This window comes from Pteropus alecto, unplaced genomic scaffold (genome assembly GCF_000325575.1).
Source record: "Pteropus alecto unplaced genomic scaffold, ASM32557v1 scaffold17, whole genome shotgun sequence".
Lineage (NCBI taxonomy): Eukaryota > Metazoa > Chordata > Mammalia > Chiroptera > Pteropodidae > Pteropus > Pteropus alecto.
In genome coordinates, this window is record NW_006440645.1 from 806,733 (window position 1) to 822,931 (window position 16,199).

The 16,199-nt window shown below is 53.1% G+C and overlaps 1 protein-coding gene across 1 annotated transcript in view; it reads right to left on the reverse strand.

Moving 5' to 3' along the window:
- The window catches only part of ARSJ (arylsulfatase family member J), a 16,726-nt gene extending 884 nt beyond the window's left edge, over positions 1 to 15,842 (reverse strand). Inside the window, exons 1-2 of the mRNA XM_025050919.1 lie at positions 15,538 to 15,842; positions 1 to 704 (exon numbers count right to left, since the gene is read on the reverse strand). The exon at positions 1 to 704 is cut by the window's left edge and continues 884 nt beyond it. Coding sequence (XP_024906687.1) covers positions 1 to 704; positions 15,538 to 15,842 — 1,009 coding nt within the window. The remainder of the gene's footprint in view (positions 705 to 15,537) is intronic.
- Between the last annotated feature and the right edge of the window lie 357 nt (positions 15,843 to 16,199).

Here is a 16,199-nt window from a genome sequence, read left to right on the forward strand (position 1 = left end):
CCCGCTGCCGCAGGAGCGGGCTGTGCACGAAGCCCACGGCCCGGACGCCGCCCTCCCAGTACGTGCCCTTGCGCCCTCGGAGCGGCCAGTTGCTGCCCCCCGCGGCCGGCTGGCCCCCGTTGTCGGAAGAGTAGACGATGACGCTGTTGTCGTAGAAGCCGTGAGCCTTCAGCGCCAGGGTCACGTTGGCCACCGCCTCGTCCAGGCAGGACAGCATGGCGGCGTAGCGCCGCCGGCGGGCGTTGGCGATGGACCTGTAGTGCCCCAGGTACCGGCCCGGGGCTTGGAGCGGCGAGTGCACGGCCTGGTAGGCGATGTACAGAAACAGGGGCTTCCCGGGGTCGTGCGACGCCAAGATGCGCTGCACGCGCTGCGTGTACATCTGCGTGGAGTACGCGCCGCCGCCGCGGCCCCAGGCCGCCCGGTCGTTTTCGTGCAGGTCGTAGCCGCACACCCCGGGGCTGTCGCACTTGTAGTGGGTGTAGTAGTCGCCGCTGCCCAAGAGGGAGCCGAAGAAGCTGTCGAACCCTCTCCGGGTGGGCAGGCATTCCGTCCTGTAGAAGCCCAGGTGCCACTTGCCGACCATGTGCGTGGCGTAGCCGGCCTCCCTCAGCTTCTGCGGCAGCGTGGCGGCATCCAGCGGCAGGCAGTTGGGCTGCGTCGGCCTAATGACGGAGTGCTGGAGCCCGGTGTGGATCTGGTACCTGGGCAGAAGACGAAAGAGACATTCTGCATGCAACGGGGTCCTTGAATTAAAATGCTGTTAGGAAGACGGACTTTACCCCAGAAAACATGGCCGATCGGCATGCCTGCCGTGGACCCGTGAGCCTCACCGTTAACGTCTGAAATACATTGGAGTCTAAGTCAGTACTTTCGAAACCAAGATTTCACCACTTAACCCAGTGTTTTTTATTAAAGTTCTTGTATCGTAATTTATCCAAATAATTTGTTTATGAAGTTAAATTATGAAATAGAAAACTAACGAAATAACGGAAAGGATAAACATTTCAGAGTATTATTGTTATTTTTATTATTATTGTTTTTCATCTACGGGCCTCATTATCTTCTAACGCGTTTCCTGAGGTAATTTATTTCAAGTTAGTTCTGAAGTACTAGTATCACACACAAAAATTGTAAAAAAATCTGTTTGTCAAAAAATATTTTATTATTCATCCCCGACCTAGTAGAGCTCTGTAGAGAGGAGGAGATTTCTGGCTCACAGCACTTTATTGTCGCAAAACTATTTTATTTTTTAATCAAAAAAATTTTCGATTTCAGTGGACGTTCAACGTTACGTTAGTTTCAGGTGTAGAGCGTAGTGTTGAAAACATTTAGAGTAACCGTTTTAGCTGGTGCTAAGGCCGGGTTGCATTTTCCCCCACGAAGCAGGATTGAGTCCTTTCCCGTGTTTCTCAGTCTCCTTTTAAAAAAATTACGCTCACTTTCAAAATAGTCTAAGAAAATACAGTGACCCTTCCTGTACATTAAAACTACGCAAATGCGAATTTCTGGCATTTTTCTTTTCCTAAGGATATTTTGTCAAGGGTTTTTTTCCCCAGAGAATGGTTATTATTCACATAAGTGTATGAATTTTCAATTTAGGTCAAGATGTGCCTATTAGTTCATGACGTTTTAAAAGCTATAGATTCTATAGTTTTATGTAAGTTCGAAAAGACTTTTTAAATAGAAAGCAGAAATTCTGAGCAAATGAAGGTTATAGAGAGAGGGTAAATGAGAAAATACTCTTGGAATCAAATTATGCAGAGTAAAATTGAGATCAAAAGCAATTTTTTTTTTTTCAAATTGATATAACTTGAAAGGCCAATGTGTGATGGATGGCTTGGCGAATAGTTAAATCTGTTTTTAAATGTTCAGACGAGAGTGTAATGCAACTGTGAGCTCCCTGGAAGTGTCACTTGCAGGTGCACGCTGGTGGCTCCGTGGGGCCCGTGGGGATGTACTGATCCCAGTGGAAAGCGGCCTTCAGTCGGGCCCTGTGTCCTCTGCCGGCGCCGTCAGAGTTCCACAGTTATCATAGTTGTAGTAACTTAAAATGAAACTCCCAAAGAAAGAAGCATTCATAAGCCTCATTTTGCACCAGGTTCAGATGGTATTATTTTGATTTTGACCATTTTTGATCCTGTCCAGGATTTAAAACATTCACTGGCGAAAGCACTAGTTTGTACAAGTGTGTGACAAGTTGGCGACACCTGTCAGAGTGAACACTGCAGACCCGTACGGGGGACTCTGCTGGGGGCGCGGTGTCGGGCGGGGCCCTGGGCACGCAGACAGCGCACGTGGCCAGATACATCCAGCTCACCAGACAGACAGCCGCGCGCCAAGTCCTCTGCGGAACTGGGCACTTTTCACCGAGCGCCGAAGGCAAAGGGAACGGAGGCCTTTGGGACGTGTGGGGTTCGGACCGTCCACACGAGAAAGCACGGGAGAGAAGCGGGCGCTGCTCTCCGAGGCTGGCGGGCAGCCAGTGGGGGGCGCCAGCGTTCCGAGCTGTTAAGCGGCTCGGTTTCCGCCGTCTCTGGGGAGGAGAGTGGTTGCGACGGTGCAAGTTTAGAGCCAGCCACGCGGGGTTTGCGGCCGCTCATGGCAGAGGAGGGGTCTGGGGGCGGCTCCTGCCGAAATGAGTTCAAGCCCCTTGGTGCGGAATTTGGGGCCTGGGCTAAGGGTGTAGTTTTGGGGTGAGACAGACCCGAGTTCGACTTCGCTCCACTGTCCAGTAGCTGCGTGACTCCCCGCAGCACGGAACCCCTCCGGCCTCAGTCTTCTCATCTGTAAGGCGGGCAGCAGTACGCATTGGGGGGCTGCAGCTCCGAGCCGGCTCACGGGGTCTGGTAGGCGCGGCCATTCAGTGAATGACGGCATCGGCTGCTCTTCCCCCAGAATTCTGAGTCGTGTCGCTGGCGTGTTTGAGGGTTGATAATGACAGGCCTCCTTCCACATGCGTATCGATCTCGTCCTCGTCACCTCTGACAAGTAGGTGCTTTACGCTCGTCTCACAGACAAGGGAGCAGAAGGTGCAGAGACGTCCCCAGTCCCCCACCTGCACTCAGAGCCTCCTCCCGGGCGTGACACCGGGTCCTGATCAGCAGGGGCCAGGCATGATGTGTTCGTGTCTCTTTAAGACTTAACGCCAGGCCTTGCCGAGGAGCCGAGGAGCCGAGGAGCAGGGCGAAGATGCCGGTGTCCAGAGGCGAAGCCGTCCCAGCTGTGTCATCAAGGGAGTGGGGCATTGGGAAGCAAGCAGTGAAGCTCATGCCGACCCCAGAAAGAGTCGAGAACGGGTTGTTAAGTCGACGCTTTGTGAGCGTTTCAAAAAGAGCAGATTAGGCAGGGCCAAAGAGTACTGTCAAGTGAGCTTCGTTTTCTTTTATGAAAAGGGTCCATACTAGGTGAATAGCTTAGGAAGATGATGGGCATTTGAGAAATCTGCTTGTGATTCTTACAAAATAATGGCAGTCAGCTGTACGATAGCACTTGTTTGTGTAAGAATGGGAGTCTTGCACGCGGGCACCAGTCACTTGCATACAGAAGATTTCCATGCGCGTGATCTCTGGCTCCTGCTCTGGAGAGCGGGCAGGGCGTTCCACGAAGTAGTTCCGTCTGATAAGAGCAGCGACAAAAGACACTGACAGAATAACCTAGCGGCTTTCCCAAGTTTTAGGCTGTTTGGTCTTGAGGTTCTACACTGGAATCTAGATTTTGGGGTTTGGAGACTTTCCGTGGTTCACGCACAGCTACTTGAACAGCTGGCGTGTGGAGAGTTCGGGTTGACTCATCCGCATCCACCTTCACTATTATTCACCTGCTCAAGTAACCAGTGTTACTGAGTGTATAACGTGCCAGGGACGAAGTTTTGTTGTATCTTGTTTTCCCTCCCTCCCCTCAAGCTTCGGTATCACCGAGTGGGCTGTAAGTAGAGACCCTAGTGGCAGAGCGGGTGGCGTGGAGGCCGGACTTCTCTGGGCCCAGTCAGTGGGGGTGGACGCGGTGCGGTCGGTCTGGGGAAGAGCACCGGGTGCTGACAGATTCTTTCTTCCAGGAGGGGGACGGCTGGGCTCTAGGGAAGAGCTTGGTAGTGTCTTTGACTTGGTAATGACCTTGACTTGACAGCAGCAGCTAGCTTGAAGACCAGTCAGACAAGTCTCCGGAATGAGATATGAATGGATATTAACTGATTGGCCAAGGGCTCCTAACCCGGAAGCGGCTTCTGGAGCAGCGCACAGAGCCCTGTCTTTGGCCTCAATTCATGAATTATGTTATCCATGACTTGAATAGAGAAATAGAAGAAACACTCATTATTTGGGAGGAATAGTGAATAAGCGGTATCATCGAGACTCGAAGTGATCTAAACGAGCTGAAGTCGCTGTTGAAACAAGACGAGGCACATAAAGCTCAGGAAGGGCTCAAAGGTTGAAGGGACCGTGAGAAAAATAGGGGCCGTCTCTGGCCACCTCTGGGGCACCGCGGGCGCCGGTGACTGGACTTTGTCACCTGATATGTTGACCCTTCCTCCCGTTAGTTTTGGTAAATGTATGTCTCATCCGGATCGCGTGTTAAAGACTTTGAGGGGACAGCACTGTCTCAGAGCAGAGCCTTAGGAAGTATCGCTGGAGACCTGCCCTCAGGTTACCTTTGATTGATTACTCGGTTCACTTCGAGTGGCTCGGTCAGCTTTTTAGATACCATGCAGTCTAATTTTTAAAATCTAAAACAATTGCCTTTTCTATAAGCCTCGGGACACTGAGATATAGTACGCCTGTAACTTCCCTGGATGTTGGCACGCCAGAAAATAGTAAGGGACATATTTTGGTCATGGTCCTCGATGAATCTAAGGTAGATTATAACGGTCACTGATTCTCTTACTAATTCAGTAACACGTCGGCTGCCCAGCCCAGTAGGATGTGTAGCAGGCCACCACGACCAGCCGGCTGGCCTTGCTTCTCCGGTCCAGACTCTGCCGTTGAGATGATCCACATCCAGCATTCTGATGCCCTCGCTTTTCGGGGGTCTTCGGGGGCTGCCTTTCAGTTTTTTCACATATATATTATTTTCAGAACGCAGCCTGCAATCCACTACGGGTTCCAAATTCTGCTCTCTGTCTTACAGCCTCTCCACCAGTCCAGGGTGCGCAGGGTGAGGCGGTGCTGGCCGTGGCCACGAGGGGGCGGCGGAGGGCCAAGGGACAGGCAGGACTGAGCAGAAGGGACTGAGCAGGCTGCCCAGGCGGGGGGAGGCTGTTCCCAGGCTTGCCCGAAGCTCCGGGACTGAGACTCAGTCGCCGTGGGTCTGCTGGCCAGCACTCAGGTGGAGGGCAGCAGTGACGACCTTGTCAGGAAGTTGGTATCAATGCCACAAACAGCCTGGGCTCCAGGAGCCCTTCTTGTGCTAAGATCAAGTTAGCGTGGCTTCAGCCATTGAGCTTCTACTATGTATCTCGCAATAAACTAATAATACTTCTCAGTCTTGCCACAGCCCTTGGAAAGTAGTAGCATCTCCACTTCACAAAGAAGAGACTGGGGTTTGGGAAATTTAAGTGCAGACCTGGATTCAGACAGAGGTCTCTGGGCTGACAGCTCACGATACCCCGATTCAGTCACTGGGACTGGGAAGAGGACATGGCCATGCTTCTGACGCTCGGCTTCAAAGACCTGCCTTCTGTCCCAGAATCCAAGGGCTGTGGACACTTCTCAGTCTTGGCCTGTTTGCTGAGGTATTCTGTCAGCCCTTCATAGTTCAGAGTTCATTCTGCTTTTTAAGGAGGATGTAAATAAAAATGCATTCTTTCAATACGTTGTTTTCTTCAAAATCTTGAGGCAAATGTAGACATTCCTAACGTGTTTTTTTTTTTAGTTCTAATTAGAAGAGATGTTCTTGTAATTAAAGTAATGACTTAAAAGCACTATAAAAATTTTAATACCTACAAAGGTCTGAAAAGAGCATTTCAGGCAAACGCTAAATGGACCTGCCTCAAACCGTTGCGGACATCCTTCTGAGCGGCCCACGCAGAACGTACACCCCGGGCCAGCGGCCCCCCGTGGGGCTGTCGGCTCACCCTCCGTCTGCGTCCGTCCGAGCAGCAGCTCCTCCTCTGGGGACGTGTGGCATGGCCTGCAGCAAACCTGCTCCGTGCTCCTGTGAGTCTGACTCATGTCCCTGATGCTGTCACGCGTCAGGGGTTGGGGTTCTCAGACACTAGGCTGTCGGGGGGCCGGGCGTGCGGACGTGCCAGCAGCTTCGCAGTCTCGAGGGAGACGGGACTGTGAGCATCTGTGAGGGGCCCGGGTCGGACAGAAACAGCACTTCATCGCTTCCATGTTTGTCTCTCCTGAATTCAGCTCTGACTAGAGGAATTTCAGAGTGCTGTCATTTTTTGTTTATTAGGGACACTGATCATGCATAGCATTTAATGGAAATTTTATAGACAGTCGCTGCGTTTTACTTTATTTAGCATGATTTTTAAAGACTGGCAAGTGCAATCAACGTGGAATTAACTCTCCCCGGAAGGTGTTCATCTTATCAAATGATATTTGGTTTCTGAAAAGTGAAATGCAGATACGAAACCAAATAGCGTGGGTCGAAGTCAGAATAGCCCCCCCCCATTCGGTTGATGCCATTGCTATCTGCAGGTCACCTGAACGAACTTTCCTGAAGGTCTTCGGTTTATCTTCTCTTTGTTTCAAGCCGCGTCCACGCGGCGTTAAGTCGCGTCTGCTCTCTCTGTCTGTTGAATTTCTGTCTTTTCCGTTCTTACTGTGTCTTCTCAGCCTCTCATTCCTAGGCCGAGCAGCGTCCCCCGCGCTCCCTGCTGGGTGTGGGAGAAACGCGGGGCTAAGCTGGCCGTCACCGGATGCGCAGGAGGTGGGCAGGGATTTTACGTGCCGGTCCCAGTGTCTGTCCCACAACACGCTCGCCGGGACCCGGGACTGGCAGTCGTCCCTCGTGCTCTCTTCTCTGTGCCGGGCCGTCAGACGGTGCTCGATGGCAAGGGACAGCCCCTCCCGGAGCCTGCTGTTCCCCTTGGTGCCATGCGCTGTTCTGTGGTACTTTCCACGACCTCTGACCTCTGTGTTCCGCGCTGGGACATCAAGGCCCTTGTGGCCCCGCCCCGCCCCGCCAGCATCTCCACACCTTGGTTATCACCGACCTTCCTCGCCTGCGGGAGCTGTAACCGAATCTCTAAAGGGGTCAAAATGAACATCGTGCTTTGTGGGGACGAGCTGTACTCAGAGCCTTTTCTCGTAAAAGACGCGTCTGGGAGGCGGGCGGGTGTCGTTGCAGCTGTGATGTCCCTGCTTTGTCATTCTGTGCCTCGGCGCCCCGGGCCCCTCTCTGGCGAGTGACCGCCGCATTGTCCACGTGGGCTCACTGCAGCGTGTCGGGACTCCCCTGACACTCTGGGCTGGAGCGGACGCCCGGGGATTTCCGTGCTGGGTGCGGGCCGGGCCGGCCTGGCGGGGCAGGGGTGGAGGCCTGGGCTCCATACACGTCCGCTGCCATCTGTGTTAGAACTTGGGCTTCTCCGTCACTGCATTCACCGGACTGAAACGTTCGGCAGTGACAGAGTTTATAAATCCGAGGACAGGTTCCAAGTTCAACAAGGACCTGAGCCAGCTAACCCACGGCAGACAAACGTGTGGACCCGCCAGCTCCTTGGGCCGACGCTGGGAAATGGAAGACACGCTGTGCATCCTCGCTGGACCCCCGGAGGCCAGGGGCAGGGGAGGGACACCTGCGTAACAGGACAGCATGGTTCCCCGGAGCTTCACACGGGGATTTAAGTTCAGGAGCTAAGAGGAGAGATTCGAAGTCGTAAAAGGTTCTTAAGATTCAGCATCTTTAAGAAACAAATAATGGGGAAGACCCTCTCTCATCGGTCAGAGGTCTTTTTACAGTTGCTTGTCCCTAAAATCCAAGAAATCGGAAGTGTAGGCTCCCATGTTCTCTCAGGCGGAGGCGGCACCCTATGACCTCGATACCAGCAGGTCACTGAGGTGACCGCAGTAAACGGACAGCAGTTCTGGGAGGGGCCCAGAGGAACACCGCGCTCACAGTTTCTCCAGGAGATAGATAACTCGATTAATGACTTCAGCCCCCTTTCAGACTATGAAAGGTAAACTGGAAACGTCAGCCCAATTAACCATGAATTAACCATGAAACCAATGAAGAACAAAGACGCACTCCAGTGTCCCCCGTTGCGTGGGACAGCCAGGCTGACGCGCGTCTCGGGGGTTCAGAAGAACTGGCGCTTCAGCCTGCTGTTGTGTTTCATAGGACATTCGTTTATTTCTACTGTCAGGATGGTTGTGCGTCAAGTGTGTGAAGATATCTAAACCGAAACTGCATTTGGGCGAAGAGCGACCGCAGGAGACTGTACCAAACCCATCCTGTTGCCTCTCTGAGGAACGCAGTGGAAAACTCATAGCCTCATTAGTTACTGTGGGATCGGGGCCAAGACGCTTCACCTCTGTGAGCTTGATCTCTTCATATGTAAAATGTGGGTAGTAAGAGTTGCCCCTGGTTCTAAGGCTTAGAGGGTGTGTCTCTCTTACTTGTGGAGAGAGACACAGAAACCTGTGTATACAGAAGGACAGATGACAGAGTAACACATTACAAGTGTATCTCCCAACACCCGGAAAGCGCCCAATGAATGTTCATCGCTCCTCCCAAGACTTTATCTGCAACTAAACCCTTCAGCTAGGAAAACGCGTGATCAAATTAGATTCTGCAGCACAATGAAAACAACCAAATCGGACTCAGAGTAAAAAGCTGATTTCAAGTATCCGAGCGTATATTTTCAAGCGTGTGAAGATATCTAAACTGAAACTGCATTTGGGCGAAGAGCGACCGCAGGAGACGAGGAGTGGACACAGGACAGGCGGGCAGGGAGAAGGCCCCGTGCGAGATGGCCCATCTCTTCGGGGACACGGGGGGCGGAGGGAGCAGGCTAAACGCTTTGCGAGGACCGGGTGAGGCGTGTCGCGTTGTAGCAGGCGGGCGATGAGCCCAGCGAGGGTTCTGTCGAAGCCACACAGGTTTAGGTTCAGATACGGACTGTGACCCACTTACATAACTTTCTTAAGACTTCCACACGTCACCCGTAAAATGAGGACGTCGTTAAATTATTTCGTGAATATTTTTCAAAACAATCACAATATTTTCCCTTGGGGCGGCTGTGAAGGTCAAATGACAGGATGTTTGAAAAGTGATGGGCACCGTGAAGATTAGTTTCTCCCCATCCGGGCGTCGCTGGGGGCCCGGGAGGGGGCCTGCGGAGGGCGGGGATGTCCTGGGGGTCACGCCTGAGGACCGCTAAGCTGTTGGGTGAATTACGGGGGTGGGGGGGTTAAAAGATTAGAGGCAAAAAGTCTGTTTTTCAGTAAAGCACAAGAGGAAATGAATGTCTGGATGAGCGACAGTACTGGGAACATTTAAGGACTAGAATAATAAAAGCAACAAACGACGACATCAAAGTCAAATGCAGAAAACGTTGCATAGAAACTCGTTCCGGAGCCGAATGGAAGCGAACTGTGAAGCAGAAGCAGCTCGCGTCCTGAGCTCCTGCGGGGAGCGGGGGCACAGTCCTGGGCGGGTCACACGCTCGGGACAAGATGTCGTCACCCCTCTGCACCCGGGTACATTCCCGCCTTTCAGGACAGCCGTTCGGAACGGAGCAGTGACCTGAATAGGGATGCGCTTCAAAGCGCGTCTTTTTAAGAAGACATTTAAAATTAGGGACTCTGACCCCAGGGTGCCTGTAGCTCACTTGACCGTGGTTCTTCTGTGTGAAAGATCCACGTGGTCAGACAGGAAGAGGCAGGTGCTTGCAGAAGGTCTTGCCTGCTGAGCCGCCCTCTCTGGAATGGACGTGCGAGGTCTTAGAGCCCTGTCTTCCTCGTGACGTTTGCTTCCACAGTCACGCGAGGCTTGGACAGACCCCCGTTCTCCCGAACGTCTGACCATAACATGTACGTTCCTCTGAGTGTTTATGTTCTAGCTAAATGTTTATGGGCGCAGTGAGTGAGCTCTCAGCGACTGGTCTTTGTCGAGCACGCTCTGGGTGGGGAGCAGAGCTCGACACGAGGCCTCGGAGGAGCGACGCGCCGCCTCCAGCATGAGCGGGCGAGTGTGCGCCCACGCGCCTCACGCCCGGCACGCTCAGCCCCACGCCCGGCACGCTCAGCCCCACGCCCCTTGGCGTCCTGCGACGGTGGCCGAAAGAATTCAGTTACCCTTACAGGATTTTCGGCACTAGGATGAGTGTCAATTGGTGATTTTATACCCAAAAACAATACATAGTACACTCTGGGGGGACACACGCACCCCCTGCCCATGTGGCTCCCTGCAGTCCACAGAGGGGCCCACATGGATGCCCTCTTCCTGAGCCAGCCCAGGCCCAGAGTGGCTGTGGCAGTCGGCGGTGTCCGGTCCGGGGTCCAGCTCGATCAGTCCCCAGAGAGAGGCCGTAGTTACCATCTGCTAAGAGGCTATCTGGGAAAATCCCATGATGCCCTTCGGCCCTGTGTATCTGAGTCTGTTCCCAGCACCCGCTGTCACTGAGATTCTAATCTACCTCTGTCCACCCTGCACTCTGATTCTGCTCCCTCTTTCCAAGGACGCTGCTGCCCTGAACGTCTGTCACAGCAGGACTCAATGACCCCCTGCCTGTCCTGGGCATTCGTTCATCCCTCTCGCTCTCGCTGATGGCCTGCCATCCGTGCGCCCTCTCCACTGGGGGCTGGTCTGTGGCCCCCGCACCACAGAGCCTGACGCAGGGACTGCTGCCCGCCTGGCCCTCACCGGCACTCGGGGGCAGGTGCGGCTCCTGTGTCTTTCACGAGCTCCACCGAGTCAGCATCAGTGTCAGCACCCCGGTCTCCCGGTCTCCCGCGAGGGCCCCACCACCTCACTGGTGCCCCCCGACTGGCTCACTGGCCTCTCGCTGCTCCTCCCACCGTCCCGAGGGATTTCAAGTTCCACGGGAGTGAGGCGCCAACGCCCCGCCCTCCTTCCACAGATGACCGCCTCTGTGTCGCCTCAGCACCCACCCCCATTGTCTCCAAAAGCTGCACTGCTCACGGCATTCTGATCCCAAGCACCACCATCTGTCCAGGGTCCCCAGGCCACTGTAGTGTCCTCGCCGCGGCCACCAGGGTCAGGCCGTCAAGCCTGGCACATTTTTAGAGAACACTGACCCTTTCGCTTCCCCTTTCCTGGCCAAGTTCAGAGTGCACAGCCCCACCCCATTTATTCCTCCTCCTGCACACAAGCACCCAAAGGCGGCGTGAGGACAAGCGCGATGCCTGGTCTCTGTTCGCACCTGTGGCCGCAGCGTCCGGGGCTGCACACTGCCCAGTGGCTCGAGCGTTCCCGCCTGACTCACCCCTCGCTCCCCAGCGGATGGCTCGCTCTCTGCCTTGACCCTCCAGGCCATTTTCCTCAGCTGGCGCCTCCTGTGTCAGTCCACTGAGCCAGCACAGTGACCCTGAAGGGAGGTGCCTCGCACCCTCCAGCCACAGCCTTCAGCCACTTGGCATCGTGCAGCCACTCTCCTGATCGCATTCAAGGCAAAGAGCTGGTAAGGGACGCGAAGGCAGCTTTGAAGAACACGTAGGAGACTTCCGTTCCCAGACCCGCAGGGGGCACTGAGCTGCAGCGATTCAGAATGCAGTCTGGACAGAGGCTAAGGGCCGCGGCATGCACGCTGATCGGACACGTGGGAGAGTGTGGTCTCCCTAACGGGCACGTGTGTGTAAAAGCCAGTCTGCCTTACGCCGCACGAGAAGTTAATGCCAGACGGATGGTAGATCTAAATAAAAAAAGCCATACAACTTTCAGAGAAAAGACCACTGTCGTGATCTCAGTCGAAGGCATCTTAAAGAGAACAGGAAAGGAAAAAGATGATAAATAAGACTACAATAAAATTAAAACCTTTCACTCATCAGAAAACACTATTAAGAGAGTGAAAAAGCAAGCCACAATGGGAGAAAACGTTTGCAATACGCATATCTGTCAAAAGGGCGATATATATATATATATATATATATGTATATATATACACACACACACATATACACACACACACACACACATATATATGTCTATATAATAGGATATATAAATGGCTAGTACAAATCAGTAAAGAGAAACAGGCACCTAATGGGAAGACACACAAGACTTGAATAGATGCCTATTAAAGGTGGTATCCAAATAGTCCATACGCGCGTGGGAAGATGCACAGTCTCATTAGTCGCCAGGGAGATGCAAATTTTAAACCATAATGACAGCAGTGCACAGCAACCAGAATAGAATGAAAGAGACGTGGCGAACGCTGGAGATGGGAGCGAACGGAGCGGCGCGCCGAGCTACTGCGCGTGGACTGGGGCGGCTGTCAGGGCCATCCACGAGACCACGCTTCCCGCCGCCCCGCGGCCCCGCCTCCTGACGGATGTCCCAGGGGAGTGCGTGCACGTGTGACGTGTGGCAGCACCTCTCGTGGCGGCTCTGGCTTGGCACTGGGACAGCCCAGGGCAGGGAATGGCTCAGTGACGGGGAGGGTTGCACAGACGCGATGCCTGGGGAGAGGGCCCCTCCCCCGTAGTTCCACTCCCGTGAAGTTCAAAGCCGGCAAAAGCCACCGGAGGGGCAGAAGCTGGGGAGCGAGCACCCTGGGCGAGAGGCAGGGGCTGTCTTAAGATGGAGTGAATTTATCCAATATCCTATTACCAGTAGACACTATTTCAGGTCCCTTTGCTTTTGTTAAAAAACCATCATCATGGTATTTCAAGTGGGAAACAACAAAATAGTAAAAACAAAATAGTAAAAACAGAATTGCTGCCCAAAATGCGAGTTCATTCCAGGTTGCCAGTATTTCCTACTAGAAAGTCTGCATAAAATGTGTGTCTGAATTTTGCAAAAGTTGTAATTCTCTTTCTGAAGCCTTCACTGTTTTTAGTTTTTCAAAGGGATACGCCATTTCTCCATGTCTTCATTTGAAAAACTATTTTAAAAAAGTGAGAAAATTACTTTGAAATAAATCTAACAGGCAGCTGCTTTCTCAAACGCTCACAGGCCCACTGCAGACACCTCCAGTGCTATCTCTCCGTCTGGGGTGCAGACCCCCTCCCTGCATCACTGCTGCTTTTGGAATCTGGCCCCACGTCCATATAAAATGGGGGTGACGATAGCAGCACCTCATAGAGTTGTTGTAAAGATTAAATGAGGTAAAAATGCATTATTCGGGGACGTAGTGACTGCTCAGTAGATGCTAGCACTTTATACAAACGCGCTCAATTTATACGATGGCATTATCAGAATAACCTGGGGTCAGTGTTGATTTCTGGGCCCCCTAGACCACTAAAGCAGAATCAGCGCTTGGGCTGGAAATCTGCTTTTTAGCCAGCAGCATGGCTGGCTGTTTCTGCGCACTCGAATGGGAAGACCGCCGTCCACCTGAGGACCCGCGTGTCCCATGCCATGTCCGCGCACAGCGGGTGCTCGCCGGCAGGCTGGCTGAGGGTCGGTGCTGCCTGGCGGGCACGACGCCAGTCACGGAAGAGTCGGGACCCTTACAGACCCGTGCAGCACAAGGGGATGGGTCTGTACATTTCGACTCCAGCAAAATGTGAAGGGAGGGTGGTTTCGTTAATATTATCAGAAGTAGCTTTAGCTTCAACCGTTTAAACTTTATATATGTGAAGATGTTTGAATCCTCTCTTAGTTCACATAATCTAGCTTTTCCTTTAAAATAATAATTCAGTCCATTCAGGTTTTTATTGCTTTTTTTTTTTTTTTTTACTGTAGAGGATCCAGGAAGCACAGACACGTTCCCACAGAGAGGACAAGTGGCCTATTCTCTCTGAGCCGTCCATTATCATGCGGCCCAGAACCACTTCCTTCCTTAACATCTGTGTTTATTTAAAGGAAAGTCTCAGCAATTTGTCTGCAAGGAGAACTGAGCGCAAAGCCCTTAACTGTCTGATTCAAACAGAAAGTTAGACCAAGTCCCAGTGGCCATTTGAACCTCTGTACCCAGAACGGTTGCACAGCTCGTTGCACTGACTAGAACATTTTAGCAGAAAAATCTCGTGAGACGCTGAGCTGCATTGAAAGAACAGGAGAATCTCCTTGACAACAGGGAAAAATTAGGAATTATTTCCAGCTTCATTTGTTGCATGTCATTAAACATAAAGATCAAAAGAAACACCTAGATATTTTGTCAGCGCAAGATAATGGGTAGGAACTAAATGTTCAATGACAAGCCTTAAACATATTCTCTACCGTGAAAGATAAATTCAAACATTCAGTTACATATTTTTCCACTACTGCTGGCTCTCTGAGTAAATGCAGATTTTATAGTTCGTTGAAGAGGGCCAGAGAGCCTTTTTGACACATACGCTTCATAAGCCAACGGACCAGGGTGGCAGGGGCCTGAGAACTTGGCCTCCAGGCGGCAGGTGCCCTTGCTCCTTGATAAACATCAAATGCCCCTGACTTTCTGCTGCAATTAACCTTTCAAATGACTCTAAGACAGTGAGACTTTTTTCTCTTTTTGTCAGGAGAGGAAAGGACGGGATATTTTTTCCTCTGGCAGTGATGCTAAAGTCTGACAGCTTGCTAAGCAGTGGGAATCATGCTGTAAGCAGAAGTGTCTGCAAGACAGATTCCTACAATAGTCTTTATTTTTCCAGTGGAGACTGGCCGCTCCTCCAGGACCCAAGTCCAAGAACAACTTCAGTGAAGCGAGGGTCCCTTGACACAAAATCACAAGACACGCTTCGCGTCTGCCTGTGGCGGCGAGTAGCTTGACCCGGGGTCTCCTAGCTTATCTCTGTCCCACAGGCTGAATTTGGACATCCAGATCACTTACAATAATGTGAAAAACTTGACTTAAGCATCCAAGGAATCTGATTTTTCTGAGAGTTACTCAGAAAAGCCCCAGGCAGAGAAGTTCAGATGAGGTCTGACTCATCTGGGTAACTGCCCTGGTCATTAGCTGTGGCCTTCGTTAGTGACTCCCGCGGGGGGATCGCCTACGGAAGTCCCCGCGGTCCTGTGGACACTGGTGCCACTGCCTCCGTCCCTGCTCCTCCCTGTGTGGTGACCGGCGGCTTCGATGCTTCAGTCTTGGACCTAAGAACAAACCAAGGGCTGTGGAAACGTTTTGGTCTCGTCAGCGATGGTGACTGCATTTTAGTGTGACATTGGAAACAAAATCCGATTATGCCCTGAAGCCAAACTAGACTTGGGAAAGGAGCCCACTTGTGGGGGCGTCTGGTGGTGGGTGACGGTTCACAAGTCCGGGAGTGTGTGAAACGAGACCAGACCAGGCCCGCAGCAGGCATTAGGGAACGTTAATACTCAGCATAACTCGAGACCGCGTTTCATGCATTCGTTCATTCACTCGGTCACTCGTTCATCTGTTCCCCACTCACTCGGTCACTCCCTAAATCAGAAGCTGGATCTTATTAATCGAATGCTTAAGGTTTCTCCAAGGAATAAACACGAAGCAGTAACACTTACTTTCCGGTAATAAACTGACTCCTGGACGGCGTGCAGATCGGCTGGACGTAGTAGTTCTCCAGTTTGACCCCCTCCGCGGCGAGCCTGTCCAGAGTGGGAGTTCGTATCTCCGACCCGTGGTAACCCACGTCCCTAAACCCCTGGTCATCCGCGAGGATGAAGATGAGGTGGGGCTGGGAGGTGGCGGGGCTGCGGGGCTCAGGCGTGACCCCAGCTCGCGGGTGCAGAGTCCCATCCTGCTCCTTCACGAGGCAGTGGCCCCAGGCAAGGAGGCCTAGGACCCACAGGCCGGCCAGCGCACGCATGGCCCGCGCCGTCTCCGGCCAGACCGGGGCGGTGGACGTGGCCGTGGACGTGGCCGTGGACGTGGCCCCGCACAGCCCCCAGGGGCGGCGCGCGCGCTTCCCGCCTGGTCCCCGAGTTCCGTGCCGCGGGGCGCACATGCACGCAGGACGGAGGGAGGCGCGCTCCGCTCCGCCGCGTCCTCACGCAGCGACCTCAGCCTCCTGCGGGCGGCGGCTCCGCGGGCCGGGAAGCGGGGAAGCCGCCCAGACCCGCACGTTTCCCTCGTCCGCGAGCAGCGTCCGCGAAGTCGCGCCTCCACCCCGACGTTCTCGGGGAGAAACGTCAAGTGGGGGACCAGCCAGCACCCTGGGCAGGTC